The 18,671-nt window shown below is 44.3% G+C and overlaps 1 protein-coding gene across 1 annotated transcript in view; it reads left to right on the forward strand.

The window, feature by feature from the left end:
• Positions 1-18,671, forward strand: part of PIH1D2 (PIH1 domain containing 2) — a 262,948-nt gene that overhangs the window by 239,761 nt on the left and 4,516 nt on the right. The window contains exon 5 of the mRNA XM_078682300.1: positions 2,953-3,251. Coding sequence (XP_078538426.1) covers positions 2,953-3,251 — 299 coding nt within the window. The remainder of the gene's footprint in view (positions 1-2,952; positions 3,252-18,671) is intronic.

An 18,671-nucleotide genomic window follows, 5' to 3' on the forward strand; every position in this document is an offset into this window, starting at 1 on the left:
GCGGCCACCCAGTGGCCCCCATTAAGTAGGGGTCGGGGAGAGCTGGACAGCTGTGAGCGGGCAGGGGAGCTGGATTGGGCCAGTCGCACTGGTCGTGCTGGGGGGGGAGGGGCCGCGGGGGGCAGCAGCGGCGGGGAAAACGGGCTGGAAAAGGCAAAAAGACAGATAAAAGTGCAAATAAGGCAGCAAAAGTGCAAGAAAGAGTGGAGGAAAGACAGAGGACACAGGATAGTGAATGGGGGAGATTGAGATGAGGGTAAAAAACGAATGAAAAATGGAGGAAAGACACAGGAGATTGAAGGAGGTGCTTGAAATGAGGAGAAAACGACAGAAAATGGAGGTTAAGACCCAGAAGGAGAGTGAAGGGGGGTATAAAAGTGAGGGAAAAAACAAGTAAAAAAGCAGAGAAAAAGCAGAGCAAGAGAATGGAGACAGAGGTCCACTTGACCACCAGGGATGAGGCGCAGGTGAAACCTGCAGGTGGAGGAGGGCCTCGAACACCAACACTCGAGAGTGCAGGGGCTCTGGGGAAGGCCTCACTTAATAGTGGAGCTGCGGGGAGGGAGAGCAATTTCACTGACAATGAGTCAGTGGTCTTGCTCGCCTGTCCCCGCAGTGGCCGCCATTAAGTAGGGGTTGGGGAGGGCTGGACAGCTGGGAGGAGGGAGCGGGGAGGGGAGCTGTAGTGGGCCGGTCGCACTGGTCGTGCTTGGGGGGAGGGACCGCGGGGGAACCAGCGGCTGGGAAAAACGGGCTAAAATGGGCAAAAGGAAAAAGGCAAAAAGAGAGAGAAAAGTGCAAATAAGGCAGCACAAGTGCAAGAAAGATTGGAGGAAAGACACAGAGGACACAGGAGAGTGAAAGGGTAAGATTGAGATGAGGGTAAAAAATGAGTGAAAAATGGAGGAAAGACACAGGAGGGTGAAGGGGGGAGCTTGAAATGAGGGGAAAACGGCAGAAAATGGAGGTTCAGACCCAGAAGGAGAGTGAAGGGGGAGATAGAAGTGAGGGAAAAAACGAGTAAAAAAGGAGAGAAAAAGCGGAACAAGAGAATGGAGACAGACATCCACTGGACGGACCACCAGGGATGAGGCGTAGGTGAAACCTGCGGGTGGAGGAGGGCCTCGAACACCAACACTCGAGAGTGCATGGGCTCTGGGGAAGGGCTCACTTAATGGTGGAGCTGAGAGGGAGGGAGAGCAATTTCACTGACAATGAGTCAGTGGTCTTGCTCGCCTGCCCCGCAGTGGCCACCATTAAGTAGGGGACATTGGACACTAATGTATTAAATCCATATTAACACTTGTGTGATTGTATGATATAAACAAACTTGATTCAGTAAATGTCATAATCCAACCCCTGAATAATACAATCACAATGTCTCTAGCTCGTCCGTAAGTATATTGTGTATCCCGTAATAATGCATGTGTGATTACCTAACTTGAATAAACAAACTGCCATTATTAGATACGAAAATTCAACCCAAGATTTTAAAAAATCTCTAATTATCTAACGCATCCTGAAGCACACATCACATTTTATAGTTACTTAACAACAGTTCAACTGTTGTAAAAAGAGGGAAGAAACTGACAATACTTACTCATACATACCACTATCAAGTTATGCCACTTAAAGGTAACTCTGACAAATTAAAACAGAAACAACATCCAGGTCATTTGTCCTGCTATTCAATTTTGTTAACATTAACGATGACTCTAGGAAGTATTTGAAGGATGAATAGCAGGACAACACTTTTTTTCATGAGAAATGTAATTGGAGGACCACCGGCAGCTCATGGGAACTACGGTGGCGGAGCTGCACCACAATGTAACATGCTGAGCGGGACTGGCGCAGTCCCGTTCAGCCAGTTACGAGTTACGCCACCACCAGCCATTTAATGACGGGAGCCCTGCCATGAAAAGGCTGGCGGTGGAGGAACAAAGGGGGCCCTGCATGGCCCCAATGTCCCCCACCCCACCGGTGGATACATTCACGGGGGCACAACATGTGCCCCCCTGTCTATATTTCCCCAAAGTTCCAGCCGGCATGGATGTCACAGTTCGCAGCATTATTAAAATACACCAGATATCCCATTCTCTTCAAATAGCAGGTTTTGTACTTGAAGCAATGAGAAGAGACCCTAATGCTGAAAGACTGTAATAATCTGAAGGTTATAAAGCACTCTATTGACCAGAGTCAAAGTTAATTGTGTATGCTGTACGTTGATTCATCATTTCAATGTAAAAAAAAATATGAGCTCCCATTGGTTAAAGTGTCTATAATGGGCTGCAACTTCGCTTCTTATGGAGGTATAGTGTGTCAGTGCAGGATAGAACACTGCGGCATTGGAATGTATTTCTGATTGCATACAGATCTATGTACGTATGCATTGGCCTATGAGCTTGTCGCTGTAGGTTTACCCACCTTCACATGTCCCTTAAGTTAAGGGCGTGATCAGAGAATTGAATTGCAATTCTCTCTAGGCGGGAACGGAAAAGTCGAAATAAAGTTCCTGCTATTTGTTTATTCTACGTAACTCTGCATTTACCTGAATTATTCTGTTCACTTCCAGTGTAGCAGTCAAAAACTAGCATTGTGCATTATAAAAAAAGACAGAGTTTATTGTTAAATACCAAGCTAAGGAAAGCAAGAAAACAGCCAGAGGGTGCTTAAATGACTAGCAAACCTTCATTTAGCCTTAAAATATAACCATTATCTCATGATGTTTTTCGCAACTGGGTATCCAATGACCGACCCACCCCACCACCAAATCAATCCCAAAAATGCCTGTGCCTGACCTATGAGACGGATCATAAGAACCTGAAACTATGTTTGTATTTTTTCATTCATCCAGATTTTAATTTATTGGCATAGGCAAATGAAAGAGAATTTGACTAAATATTATGTGCGTTTTTTAACCTCTGTTAATTACATGTTACTTTATTTTGTCAGGCACGGAAGCATCTTTGCTGCATCAAATAAAAAATATTTCAGTCCAAGGCTCAGTCCAAGGCAGGGAGCAAGAAGTCAGTCATCCTATTCGGTTACTTAACGAAGATTCTGGCCAGCGGCCAAAAAGATGCTTGATAGAGGAGATTTCCAGTTCAGAAGTGCCGGAGAAAGATCTACCAACACCACATTATGAACTGTCCATTGTCAAAGCGGAGACAGGGGAATCGAAGACACTGGAGCTCAAGGTGGAACTTCCTGAACTGACCTCTGTTTCTGAATGTGATCTGAGCATTTCCACGGTAGGTTTAAGTGACTATTGTTAGCCAAGGCTGGTAGTGCAGTGGACTGTGGGCCACAGCCTCCTCTGACCGCTTCTCAAATACATATGTAGGAAGCTGGCTCTCTATATAGTGCACCAAAACAAGGTACGTTGTGCAGAGAGTCCAGGTACCCTTATTGGTTTACAGAGGCACAAGTAACAAACCCAAATGCTCTCTTTTTGTGGTAGTGTGGGCGATAAAGGAGACAAACACTCAAGAAAAAATCTGAGACCAATTTAGAAAAATAACACACATTGTTATGTAACTTTCAACACCAAGAACTGCAGGATCAAGTTAGTACTTTTCGAGATATTGATTTTTACAGGTAAGTAAAATGTTCACTTAAATGAGGCTTTATGCTGCAGTGCTTTCCTATGGGGAAAAAGGCATATACTGCATACATATACTTGCAATAGGTTTCAGAGGTCCCCTTCAGAACTTGAAGGCGGTATGCGTCCATGGTCCTAAGAACCACCAGCAGTTAGTTTTTACTTGCCCCAGAGTGTCCGGGTGCAGAGGTGCTGGTAAGGTTGGTAGCTTTGCTTGATACACCAAAGTGGGGAAGGGTGGGCCCCTATAAACACGCTCCACAGGGTGAAGCCCTGAAGCTACCCAACTGGGGCTCAATTCATGAGGGCCCTCGGAGCAAGGAAGCACAGTCGGTTCTCGGATACTTGGGTGGGGAGCTCAGGCGCAGAGAGGTTAGGTCGGCTGGGCTTGTGCGTCACAGGCGCTCACAGTTGTCTGTCTTGCCGGTTGAGGAGACAAAAAATCAGGACAGCTGCGCCTCTCTAGAAGTGGGTCTATGTGGTGGTGATGCCCATCAACAGCTGCTCAGTCCTTAAGTCTGGCTTTGGCTCAAACAGGCTTTGGTTGCTCCAAGGGGTCTAGTACCCCTGGTATTGAAGCTGTGTGGCTCCGGTTGGCCTCAGCGTCTTCTCAGTTGGTGAGGAGATGGATCTGACCTCTTGGAGCACCCAGCATCTTCCTGTGCAACTGCTGTGTCTGTGCAACTTGGGGCCAGCAGAACAGTAGACTGGACTTTGCTGTTTTGTGCCTGCAAACTGCAGGGGAGTGGCTCCTCTACCCCAAGGGAGATTGCTGGCAATTTGCGAAGCGCTTGCAGCCCACCAGGGTTCTTGGCAGATGCACAGCGGCAGAATGAGTCGGTTTGTCGCGATTGTCGGGACAGTTGCAGACAGGGTTTGGTGCCAAAAAGTCTGCAGCTGGTCCTCAGTTCTTGCAGATAGTAAGGTAGTAGTCAATGGACTATTTACCTTATGGGTGCCTACACCACCCTATATGACCGATTCTTTGTGGGGAGTGGTCAAAACCCTGATCCAGTATATCTAATTTCACCAAAAATCAAGATGGTGGAATTCTACTTTTCGTGTTCATTTCAGTTAGTCCACCTAAGGGGTGTAACTAGCCTGATAGTGACCATGCCTTCTGACTAGCTAATTTTCCCACCTGTCATGGTGCTAAATAGTCCCTGGGCAGGGAGTTGCATTTCCCCAGTCTGGGGCAAGCTGGGGTCGCATATCAAAGGCAGCAGAGGCTTTTGAAGCCTCCAGCCTTGATATGCTGATTACTAGCCATCCTGCTTGGAGGAGGTGACAACATCTCCAGCCGAAGTAGGCATTCTTTCTGATATCTTAGAGTGTGGATTCTCACATGCAGGGGGTCAGAACCCTGTCTGTGGTGGCAGACTGGTCTACACCAGTGAGCCAGTACACTAGAGGTTGCTAGGTTTTCAGGGAGCACCTCTAAGGTGCCCTCTGACTGGCATCAGTATGGATTTATTAAAACAAGTTGTTTGATACAGAACACCATAGGTGTCAGTGAAGCCATTGTGTAGCTGGGAACTCGTAATGATCAGTGTACAGTATATCTACTCAAGATGCCTTCCCTGTTCATTTGTATTATCTAGTAATTGGACTAGACGACACGACCATAGCTGCTCAAGCACATATGCCCTCACATGTAATTTAATGCACCCTGCCTTAGGGCTGTAAGGCTTGCTGTCTGGGCGAGTACATATATCTCATGCAGTACTTGGGGACATGGCACACTGGATGTGTGCAGCGTCATGTTTTCACTTTAGTCTGCACCATTTCATGCAGTCTGCAATGGCAGTTTGCATGAGTTTGGTGGTGGGTCCTTTAGGGTGGCACAATACATACTGTAGTCCTTAGGGACCCTCTTTTGTGCTCATGCCCTAAGTACCAGGGATACCAATTACTAGAAACTTACAGTGGTGCTACAGGGTTTGCCATTTATGGATCAATTGCAGTTACCTTGTTTTTGGGAAAGAACATTGGCACTGGGGACCTGGTTATTAAATCACAACAGGGTCTCTAATGGAGTAATTCTCACCATCCACGGTACCACTCCAATATACAATTCACACAAAATGTAACCGGATGGTTGCTTAAAGAAAAAGTAAAAGAGTGAATAAGAGTGTGAGATTTAAGCAAGACAAAGGGCATTTGCTATTTAAAGACGAGAACGCTCATTCCCTTATGGGGTGACCTGCTTCATCATTGGGTTCCCTCTTGCACACAGTGCCCGCAAGGTGCACAGTGTGGGCTACAACTCTCCCTTAGGAGAGGAGCGTGAGGTGTTTTCTACTCCAATGTGATACGTGAGTGAGGGGCAGAGTGCTAAATAATATCAAAAATGTGTGTATTAAAACCACCTAATATGGGGAAAATAAACTTTATTAAGTATGCCCAATAGATGGAGTTAAAAATAGTGAAACAATAGGGATAAGGATGTTCCCTATCTGACTAGGTCAACATGTTTCTGCCAGATGATGTAAATTTATGGCATTCTTCAGGACCAATGTCTTGTCACTCTGCTGAACTTTGTGTAAGTTGATAAAACAAAAAAAATACTTAATTTTTTTGTATGGCTATCTTCAAAGACCAGCTTCAGTATGGTCAGCCCTCTGTAAACACACAAAATACATATTCACAAGTTCACAATCAACTCAATTCAATAATGCCCAGGTGCAAGTGATAAAGTGCCAAAACACACATGACGTGACACCCACAGCAAATCCAATAAATCAGTAATCTCACCATTTGCAGATTGACTCTCTGCATTTACCTTCAGTAGGTCCTCTTATCTAATACTGGGAATCTTAAGGCAGAAATCAAAAATAGTGTGAATGATCATACTTCACAATGACACATCAAAAGTCCTTAAACATTCTCAACCAGAACTCTATCTGAGTATACTATACATGTACACATATGTATATAACACTCGTCCAGTTTCCTCGAGTCCTCAATACTGTCATGTACACCCATGACCTATCGCTATTGTTAGCTCTATATATCTCTCTCCCTCCTCTATTGTATAGACCAACTACATTCGGGAGGTGGTACTTCAAATAGCACGCAGATTTAACCTCTAAGCATCTTCTAGTCAGATACGGTGAGAAGCCCTCATATTCCCCATACCGCTTGTTTCATATACGTAATCCCAAACCTCACTTCGGTACGGGAAAACAAAACATGCTGCGCCCTTTTTACGAATCACTCGCACGACTCACCAACTTTCCGGAGTACATTTTCAAAAGACGAGAGTGTACCGCATTTACCTTTCAGCACGTCTCCTGCACCGGTAGTAAAGAGGATCACGTCCGGGTCGCAGAGTACGTTCCAGGAAATACCATGCACAAAAACACTCTCTAAAAAACAAAATGTGTTTAGCGATCTCACTGAATCCAATTAAATTCAATTAAATGGTACTCCTACTTTAAAATAAAATACGAAGAGGACATACAAGCGTAGGTATATCCCAATGCATTATGGGATACGTAGTTCACTTGTGTGCTGTGGTGAACAAGAACCCATGCCTTTCTCAATAAATATACAGAGCTAATGTCAGAACTATTTTACTACGCCAACAAAAGATGAAAACATCAATATGTGTAGTACAGATGTCAGTATTTGACACCCATCATCCAGATATATGTCCATAACTAATATGTGTATGTAACTTACAGACACAATATCACATGTCAAGTATCAAATCCAAAAAAGGGGGGGTTGTGGCAACCGATAAGGTATTTAGACATCATTTTCACAAATCTATATCTATAACAGGCTTCATGGTATATCTTCGTTTAATCCTGTAATATGACTTTTCAATCGGTATACCCATCTTTGTTCTCTACGTAAAAGTACCTTATCTAGGGGCCCCATATTAATGTCATATCTTGGTTTATCGATGGCAAACCAAGTAAAGTCATCCTCAGTGTGTGTCATGTCTACAAAATGTCTAGTCATGCGGGTGTTAGTCTTTTTGCATCGAAAGGCACTTCGATGCTCCACCATCCTATGTTTCACCTTCCTTGTAGTCATTCCAATGTAAATTAGTAAACATGGGCATAAGATCATGTACACAAGCATTGGGATATACCTACGCTTGTATGTCCTCTTCGTATTTTATTTTAAAGTAGGGAGTACCATTTAATTGAATTTAATTGGATTCAGTGAGATCACTAAACACATTTTGTTTTTTAGCGAGTGTTTTTGTGCATGGTATTTCCTGGAACGCGCTCCATGACCCGGAAGTGATCCTCTTTACTACAGGTGCAGGAGGCGCGCTTAAAGTTAAATGTGGTACACAGGAGTATCCGGTCTCCCCTTCTGGCCTCTGGTCTTTTGAAAATGTACTCCGGAAAGTTGGTGAGTCGTGCGAGTGATTCGTAAAAAGGGCGTGGCATGTTTTGTTTTCCCGTACCGAAGTGAGGTTTGGGACTACCTATATGAAACAAGCGGAATGGGGAATATGGGGGCTTCTCACCGTATCTGACTAGAAGACGCTTAGAGGTTAAATCTGCGTGCTATTTGAAGTACCACCTCCCGAGTGTAGTTGGTCTGTACAACAGAGGAGGAAGAGAGATATATAGAGCTAACAATAGCGATAGGTTATGGGTATACATGACAGTATTGAGGACTCGAGGAAACTGGACGAGTGTTATTTACATATGTGTACATGTATAGTGCACTCACAGTTCTGGTTGAGAATGTTTAAGGACTTTTGATGTGTCATTGTGAAGTATGATCATTCTCACTATTTTTGATTTCTGCCTTAAGATTCCCAGTATTAGATAAGAGGACCTACTGAAGGTAAATACAGAGAGTCAATCTGCAAATGGTGAGATTACTGATTTATTGGATTTGCAGTGGGTGTCACGTCACGTGTGTTTTGGCACTTTATCACTAGCACCTGGACATTATTGAATTGAGTTGATTGTGAACTTGTGAATATGTATTTTGTGTGTTTGCAGAGGGCTGACCATACTGAAGCTGGTCTCTGAAGACATCCATACAAAAAATTAAGTATTTGTTTTGTTTTATTAATTTACACTAATTTCAGCAGAGTGACAAGACATTGGCCCTGAAGAATGCCACACATTTACATCATCTGGCAGAAACATGTTGACCTAGTCAGATAGGGAACATCCTTATCCCTATTGTTACACTGTTTTTAACTCCATCCATTTGGGATACTTAATAAAGTTTATTTTCCCCATATTAGGTGGTTTTAATACACACATTTTTGATATTATTTAGCACTCTGCCCCTCACTCACGTATAACATTGGAGTAGAAACACCTCACGCTCCTCTCCTAAGGGAGAGTTGTAGCCCACACTGTGCACCTTGCAGGCACTGTGTGCAAGAGGGAACCCAATGATGCATGTCACCCTATGGGTGAGTGAGGGTTCTCGTCTTTAAATAGCAAATGCCCTTTGTCTTGCTTAAAATACACACTCTTGTTCACTTTTTTACTTTTTCTTTAAGCAACCATCTGGTTACCTTTTGTGTGAACTGGGGACCTGGTTATCAGGAACTCAGTGCACTTCAGTCAAAGTTGTATCAAATACTAGGAAAAAAATAGGGGTGACCATGTCAAAAAGGGGTACTTTCCTACACATATCGTCTCAAGTCAATTTTGAGCATAGCAAATTCACTGTATCAAATTGCCCCACAAGGAAATATGTTGACCTCAAAACATTTGAGCCATTATCAGGTTGTTGGATTTGAGGCACCTTACAGTCTTCATTCAGTGAATTAATAGAGTTAGGGTTTTTAGGCAAAATGCATTTAAAATGATGTGTGTATGTAATGGAAGTCCTTTTTTGGTTGTCAGCTACACTGAGGAATACCATTACCGCAATATGGTTTTTGTACAACTTTGGGACATCTTTATTACATGTGTTGGTGGATCTATTTATGAGTCTGCTTTGTGTCCCCTTGGATAGTTGATAGGATGGAAAAAGCTTGTGTCTCTGATCTAGCCCACTGTCAGGTCCAACTTGTCTTCTCATAGGATACAATTAATCGCTTCCTCTCCCACTCGCAGCCCTACAATCACATTCATTGCGTATCCCTGGGATCTGCCCATTTACCCTTCTTATTTAATGTGCATCTTTTGCTTATGGGTTATCTTGTATATTTACTTAGTTACTGATTTACAACTGTGGAGTAAAACATATTATAGTGAAGTTAAATAGAAATACAGCATGCTCAATACTGTTTAGAACATTGCCAGTTGAGTGTTCCATCATTGGATCAACTTAAATCAAGTAAAACTCAGGTTTTTGTAGGGCTCGCCTCCTGTAGTCTGACTTCATTATCTTTCGTCTTACATGGGCACTTGAGCCACCTGGTAGCCATGGTCCTCTTACAGATGGAATGCAATCTCTGGCTCCGCAGATTGTAGTGCTGTCTTGACTATATGTTTCCAGCGTAGAACTTTCAATCAATCAATCAATCAGAGGTTTGTAAAGAATAGCTACTTACCTGTGAGGGTCTCAAGGCGCTGAGGGGTGGGGGGGCTGGTGATCCGTCTGGGTGTGGAGATTCAGTTGAAGAGCCAAGTTTTGAGGTCCTTCCTAAAATGGGTCAACAATGCTGATTGCCTGAGGTGGGGGGCAGGGTGTTCCAGGTCGTGGCAGCGAGATAGGAGAAGGATCCTCCTCCAGTTCTGGTCTTGTGGATCCGTAGGACGGAGGCCAGGGCGAGTTGGGCAGGGCGGAGTTGTCCGGGTGTGTGGAAAACGAGGCATGGTTCAGATATTCTGGTCCTGCGTCGTGGAGAGCCTTTTAGGCATGTGTGAGGAGCTTGAAGGTTATTCTCTTGTTTGATAGGGAGCCAGTGGATTTGTCGGAGGTGTCGTGTCATGTGGCTGCAGCAGGAAATGTTGAGGACCAGTCTTGCTGCTGTGTTTTGGACGTTCTGTAGTTTCCTGAGCTGTTTTTGGGTGACGCCGGCGTAGATTTTGCTTAATTGACAACAATTTTCTGTATTTGGCTTTGTCATCCAATGTCCTGTTTCAAGCTGGCTTGGTTATTACGTGTCTGAACGGAAACAACCTTTACAACGCAACATTTTACAACGCACTACCATTACAACAAAACTTTTACAACGCAACATTCATTACATCGCATGCCATTACAACGCAACCATTACAACGCATGACACTACAACGCATGTCATTCCAATGCAGTCATTACAACGCATACCATTACAACGCATACCATCACAACGCATAGTACCCTTACACTATGCAACACTTACCCTACTGTTGCACCCCCTGGAGTTAGAATAGTAATTTTAACCCCTACACTATCCAACACTTACCCTACTGTTGCACCTCACTGGAGTTAGAATAGTAATTTTTACCCCTACACTATCCAATACTTACCATACATGCAAAGTAATGGTATGCGTTGTAATGGTATGCGTTGTAAAGGTAGTATGCGTTGTAATGGAATGCGTGGTAAAGGTAGTTTTTAAAAATTTGTTGTAATGGCATGCGTTGTAATGGAATGCGTTGTAATGGATGTTGCATTGTAAAAAATGCGTTGTAAAGGTATGCGTTGTAAAAGTATGCGTTGTAACATCATACGTCCGTCTGGAACTACGTCAGTGGCCACTGTCTTGCGTGACAGCTCCGGTGGAAGGTGCTCTGCAGCAGCAGCCATATTTCTTTTAACTCTCTGTCATACAGACAACACTCTTCTTGCTTCAAGCGACTTATCGGGTAGACTTCAGATCGTTGCATCATGTAGCATGCTTCTCTGAGACATGTCATAATTCTTATAGATACCTCTGAACACTATACTCCAAGACTTTGGTACTCAAGTGGTTTACCTTTGCAGTTACCTGGAGAATGTGAATGGTTTGGGAGGGGGGGTGTCTTGTACTGCCTGCATGGTCATACGACACAATCTCTTCTGACAGTGTTATATTGGGTAATTTATCCATTAATAATGCACTGAAAACAAGCTACATTATTTACAGTGGTGTTACCTGTCTGTTATGTTTGTGCACTTGCTAATCTTAGCACTAACATACCACTTTAACTCAAAGATGTCAGGTTTTTGACGTTATCCTGACAAATTGGACCAGGTATATCTGTCTTGACAAAAATGCATTTTGCATTGTCAGATCTGTTTGGTTTGATTATTCCTAATAATTTTCTATCAGAAAATGCTTACTAACTGTGTTAATAAGTGAGACCCCTTAATAATTCCTCTCCTTTCTTCTCACCCTCATCTTTGCCTTTGTGGGGAAGCCTGTTTGGTGTACATACCCCCAGTAACCACCTGTCCCTACTTATCTGTTCTTCTTTTAATTCTCGCCTGCCTTATTAATTATTATAATTAAAAAAAAATTGGAAGTGTGCTTTTTTACTTACTTCTGACCAAACGTAACAACACATCTACCTCGGCCCTGCATATCCGTTTTACCGTCCCTGGTGCTGTATGGGGAGTTATTTTACCCATCTGATTAGTCGCCTCTATGGAATGTCCTTCCATTATTTCTCAAAGTAGTCATAAGATACCATTCCCTGCTTTATGTACACTCTTCCTGATTTATTTATTTTTTACATTTAAAGCAAGTAATGATTTATAATGATTTTTTTTAATATACTGAACGTTGCACGAATTCTACAAAATGTATATATTTATTTTTCATTCACATCTACGGCCTCTAATTGGTTCATTTTGAATCAAAAAGTTATTTACTTTATAAGCATATGTAGCTTGTCGTGGTGTAGGTTTGCTTGCTCGGCTTACTCATGCCATCTAACGTTGGGTTGTGGTCGTTACAAGTTGTTTTTCATCAGAGAAATCTTCAGTCTGTATCTCATGGCTCATCCCTTACCACACAATAATACACCAGGACAAAGGCTACATCTTACATTGCTTTTCCCCATCTGTGAGTAATGTCAGTGAACTATTATGAAATTAGACAGGAAATGTGTCCGGGGGATTGTAAGTTGCAAAGTTAAACTGTCACATCAATCTCAATCAGTGCTTGATTCCAGGGAGGATGGCTGGCTCATGTGAATCTATAAAACTACAAGCTTTTAACGGATGGTTACAAGGCAAGTATCATGTTCAGTTTGTAGACACACATGCTCTGCTTGAACTAGAAAATAGTGACTCGCTTTGGGGAAAGATAGTTTATATATATATAATCATTAAATTGGATTAATTTAGTAGTCCTATCAGGAATCTTTAACATGTATTTCACAACATTACCTTGTGTTCCTCAAAAATCAACCTCAAAATCTCAGATTAACATCCTACACAAGGAAATCCAACCTCTGTTAGCCAAAAAAGCAATAGAAAAGATTCCATCTCCTCAAGAAAATATGGGGGTATATGTAAGATATTTCCTGGTAAAGAAAAAGAGTCAACCCATACAATAGCACCCAATTGTAAACCCACGTCTTCTCAACACATTTATTTTTAAAGAAAAGTTTAATGGAAAACTGCCTTCTTATTTGCAATCACCCCAGCATGGACAGTTAGTGAAATTCAGGCTCTGTCCTCAATAGAACCTTTAACAATTTTTTATGCTAATAGTGTTGTTATACAAACACAGCCCTTTTTCTTACCTAAAGTAGCATTGGACTTCCACATAACTCAAACTGTCACATGAACTATGTTTTTTTTTTTTTTATCCTTCCACATCTGTGTAAAGGTCTCCACATTATCTTGACATTAGAAGAGTTTTATACTTTTACTTAGACAAAACAAAAGACGTTAGAAAGACAAATACACTTTTTTATCAATTACAGTCACTTTAGACAAGGTCTAGCTACTTCAAAGCAAACTGTTGCTAAATGAATAGTGGCTCGTATCTCACTATGTTACCACAAGGGCTGCCACTACTGCATGGATTGGAAATATCTCTATCACAGACATGTGTTATGCAGCTCCGTGGAAGTCAATTCACACGTTCACAAAACATTGTTTAGACACTGATACTGAAGCTGAAGCAAGAGTGGGACAGAAAACTCTTAGACATCTTTTTAAGAAATGAGTATATTTTTATATTTCTTGTCAGCTGAGGCTTTAAATGTATCTCTTAAATTTGCTATTCTTTTTGGGCTTTGATTCAACTGATGCACGCAGACATTTTCTGATTCAAAGACAATATTTTCATGCTGTCTGGCACGAGATTCAGCTATATGTTGGTGTTCTGGGGTCCACAAAAATGGCAGGGAAATATTCAAACATTTATTACTTCAATGAAGATTCCTACGATGCAGAAACAGGGCTACAAATATGTAAATATGTTGTTGCTTTGTCATTAGTAAACAGATGGTGCAAAGGTTTTAAGCCATTTTTCTAATAATTTGGCTAACCAAAGCCTCTGACGAGCATAGATATCCATTCAGTAATGCTCGTCAAACTTGTGTGGCATTTATCATGTCGAACCTTTACATATGTCTGTACAGTAGACAGGTGCGACAAATGTGCCCCTATGTGCTTCTAGATGTAATACATGGTAGTAATGTTGTCTGTCTTTATGAGGAACATTTCATCCACAAAAAGCTTTTTAATGTTCACATTGTTGGCTATATTGTTGTCCGCGCCAGATAATTGATATGGTAACCCTGTTGTTGTTGCTGGTGATTGAGGTGTGCCTCATAACCTGTAAGACAGTAATCTGTGGTAATAGTCAATTATGGCCGAAGGTTTGAGAAATGATGTGCCCAGTAACAATTTTATTTTTTTCACCATTTTTTGCTTTGCTGGACCCTGGACTTCAGCACACTAGATCCTCTCATTCATTCTCTGCCTTTGGCCATTGGCTCGCTAGACACATTTGTCGTGGATACATGTGTATCCTTGCGTGAGGCACCATTGTGGTGCACAAGGCCATCAATGCTAGCAGTTTCTTGCCCATTCGTGCCCATTTAAAATGCTATCACCATCTGTTGGTTGGGGTAGGTTTTTACTAAAAGTGTTTAGCACAGCTCTCAGAAAGGTTTGGTATGACTAGACAGACTCCCAAGGCGAGGAAGGCAGTGAAGGTGTGCTTGGGTGGAGTATGAGTGGAGGGAATTATGTTGGAGGGCTGGTGGCCTTGTCCTACTCTTTTTGGGGATTTGATAGATTTGGAGTTCTTCTGAAACCTGTTTTTCAACCTTAAGCTTTGTAGTCCTACCTGGTGTTGGCTTTGTTAAATGAGTGCACTCCTGATGGGGTAAATGTGCATTGATCTTCCCCATAGGGATGTGTGTGTAGATTTAACAGTTTAACATCAGGCATCTCTGGGAAGTTGGGTCACTGGTCTCCGAACTCAACTTCTGATAGATACATCTGCCGTGTGGATTCCTCACCTAGTGAATACCCCTTTGCATCAGCAACATTCGGAAATTCTTTTTTCGTAGCCTCGCGCCAACGTGGAGTCCTGACGTCATAGAGACACGACCTCGCTCGCGACTCCGCTGACGTCACCGACGCCTATAATAGGCCCACGCCGGCGTGATGACATCAGTTCCCTTTTTTCCGCGTCGTCGACGCTAATGGTTTCGGGATACTCTGTAGCCTTAGTACATTGTTACTTCGTTTCTTCGATTCTCCATTCTCAGATATTTCTGTTCTACTGTCATGTCGACAAAGAAGACCGGTTTTAAGCCTTGCAGAGAATGCGGGAAGATGATGTCCGTTACGGACCCTCACCAAGACTGTATCTGGTGTTTAAGCTCGGATCATGACGTCGATGGTTGTTCATCATGTCAAAAGATGAATCCGAAGGCTCTTCGTGAGAGGGAATCTAAACTTCTTGTTGCCAAACTTAAAGCAAGTAAGATTAAAAGATCCTCGAAGCATCCGAAGAAGTCGAGGTCGAGATCCAGGTCAAGGTCTCGAGAGGCGTCGGCCTCGAAGTCATCATCCGGTCATGCTTCCGGTTCCCACAAGAAGCATAAGAAGAGGAGACACGGATCCCGTCATCATTCCAGATCGAAGTCTCCCAAAAGGATGAAGTCGAAAGTGATTCCTCCTCATGAGTCGGATCGAGAAGGTGAGGCTTCGCCTTCGGAGTCGATGGTCCATTCTCCGACTCCAGTTCCGGATCCGACTCCGACTCCGTCTCCGGCTCCGTCTCCGGCTCCATCTCCGGCTCCGGAGGACACCGATGGAGTTCCTGTTGAGGAAGAGGTTTCGAATCCTGTTGAGGAAACAGATTCTAATGTGCCTCGAGGTCAGCCTGAGCATCCACCATTCCCGACTCCAGGTCAGGACCCTTCTGCGTTTTTAAACGCGATGTATGGTGTTTTCTCGAGGTCGTGGTACCCCTCTGGAGCGCCTTCGGGTCCCATGGGTCCTATGGCTTTCAATTTGGGTGTTCCTCACTCTTATGCTCCAGCACCCTTCATGCCATATATGCCGGCTCCGACTCCGCTGTGGCAATACCAGGTTCCACCAAGATCGATGCCGATATCGACGCCGGCTCGGCCGAAGTCGACGACCCCGGTTCCGGCGTCACCGACTCCCTTGGATTCTATGAGGCAGCCTTCCAAGCCCTCGGATTCGATTCCGAAGTCGGCTCCGACGCCGTCGAATTCGGCGTTGGATTCGACTGCGCTTCGAGTCAAAATGAGATCTCGTAGAGAAGCTCAACGACTTCTGGAGGAGCAGAGAGTTAATGATTCATCTTCTGAGGTGGAGGAAGGTGAACTGGAAGGGGATTGTTTCGAAGACCTGGCGGATGCTAGTGGTCTTGAGTTTTCACCGGAGTGGTCTTTGCCTTCTGGACCTGATGCTCCCTCCAGGGATGTTCAACCTTATCATGTTGTCATGAAGAAGGCAGCAGGACTTTTAGGTCTGACTTTGCCCTCTGTCGAGTTTAAATCAAATTTGTTGACAGAGGTCCTCCATTCTCCTAGTTCGTCAGTAGAACCTTTGCTCCCATTTAACGATGCCTTAAAGGATCCTATAATGGAAGTTTGGAAGAAGCCTTTTTCTGCTCCTGCAGTTTCAAAAAGTGTGGCTAGGAGGTATAGAGTGGCTCCTGAGGATCCTGCTTTCTTATCTTCGCATCCTTCCCCTGAAAGTTTGGTAATTCAGGCCGCTTGCTCTAAAAAGTCGGTTGGGGCTTTTCCGCAGGTGCCTGGCGACAAAGAGGCCAAGAAACAAGATCAGGTCGCGAAGAAGATTTTTTCTTCGTCTAGCATGGCTTTGAAGTCTTCTAACGCCACTTGCCTCATGGGAAGATACATCCATGCTCTTATGGACTCTATAAGTTCTTTGGTCCCTAAGGTTCCTGAGGCTAGTAGAAAGGACTTTGAAGAAGCTTTATCTGACACTCAGGCAGCGGCTCGTCAGGTCATCCAAAGTGGACTTGATACAACAGATTCTGTGGCAAGGATCATGGGCACGGCGGTTGCCACGAGGCGTTCAGCCTGGTTGAAGTCATCTGACTTTTCAGCGGATGTGCAGTCTGCATTATTGGATTTGCCTTTCGATGGCGAGGGGCTTTTTGGGAAGAAGGCAGACGCGGCCTTGGAGAGATTCAAGGACAGCAGGGCAACTGCTAGATCTCTTGGCCTTCAGGTCAGGGGTTCTACGACCAGAAAGTTTAGGGGGTTTGGTCGCTCTTCCTTTCGGTCGTATAGACCTGCTCAGCAGCAGCAGCAACAACAGCAGCAGCAGAATACCTTGTATAGGTCTTACAGAGGGAAGCAGAGAACACGTCCTCGAGGTCGTCAAGTCTCTTTCTCCTCCACCTCCTCCAACCCCCCAGCCACAGAGAAGCAGCCCTAGATCCTCCATTCGGGATCATGTAGGCCCAGTGGGGGGTCGGCTTACCTACTTTCTACGAGATTGGGAATCGGTTACATCAGATCTTTGGGTTCTCAATCTCGTAGAAAATGGGTATGCCCTTCCCTTTCGGGAATTCCCTCCCAATTACCCTCCTTGCCAGGGATATTGCTCAGAGGAACATCTGTTACTCCTACAGGAGGAAGTCCAAACACTTTTGAGAAAAGGTGCAATAGAGGTGGTTCCAGAGCAGGAAAGGGGTCAGGGATGCTACTCCCGGTATTTCCTGATTCCCAAGAAGGATGGCAGGCTTCGTCCGATCCTGGATCTCAGGATCTTGAATTTTTATCTGAAGCAGGAGAAATTCAAGATGCTCACCCTTGCTCAGGTTCTTCAGGCTCTGCTGGAAGAAGACTGGATGGTGTCACTCGACTTGCAGGATGCGTACTTTCACATCCCAATCCTGAAGTCGCACAGGAGGTATCTCCGTTTTACGGTTGGGTCACAACACTACCAGTTTGCGGTCCTTCCGTTTGGACTTACTACTGCACCTCGGGTCTTCACCAAGGTGATGGCAGTGGTGGCGGCGCATCTCAGAAGATCGGGGATTCCGGTATTCCCGTATCTAGACGATTGGCTGATCAAAGCGGAGTCGTCAGAGACTGTGCTTCATCATCTGCAGGAGACAACCCAGTTGTTGTACAGGTTGGGTTTTTCGATAAACGTGCCCAAATCTCACCTGGTGCCCTCCCAGCGCAACCTGTTCATAGGTGCGGTACTGGACACTACTGTATGTCGTGCATTCCCTCCTCCTCAAAGGATTCTCGACATACGGGAGATGATTCCTTTATTTTACAATGGAGCGGTCGTTCCAGTCCTGAAGGTCCTTCGCCTGCTCGGTCTGATGGCTTCATGCATTCTGTTGGTCAACCATGCACGCTGGCACATGAGGGCACTCCAGTGGTGCCTCCGCAGACAGTGGTATCAGCACAATGGAGATCTCAGGGAGTCAGTGAGGATCTCCAGAGAAGCTGCAGCGGATCTGTCTTGGTGGGGCGTGGAAGGCAATCTGTCCCAAGGAAAGCCTTTTCATCTTCCCCCATCGGTGGCCACGGTGATAACGGATGCATCCACTCTCGGGTGGGGTGCTCATCTGGGGGATCTGGAGGTCAAGGGTCTTTGGTCTCCAGAGGAAAGGTTGCTTCACATCAACCTTCTAGAATTGCGGGCGATACGCTTGGCGCTCAAGGCCTTCCTCCCTTCCCTTCGCGGTCGGTCTGTTCAGGTCCTAACGGACAACAGGACTGCG

The sequence above is a fragment of the Lissotriton helveticus genome, chromosome 3_1 (genome assembly GCF_964261635.1).
Source record: "Lissotriton helveticus chromosome 3_1, aLisHel1.1, whole genome shotgun sequence".
Classification (NCBI taxonomy): domain Eukaryota; kingdom Metazoa; phylum Chordata; class Amphibia; order Caudata; family Salamandridae; genus Lissotriton; species Lissotriton helveticus.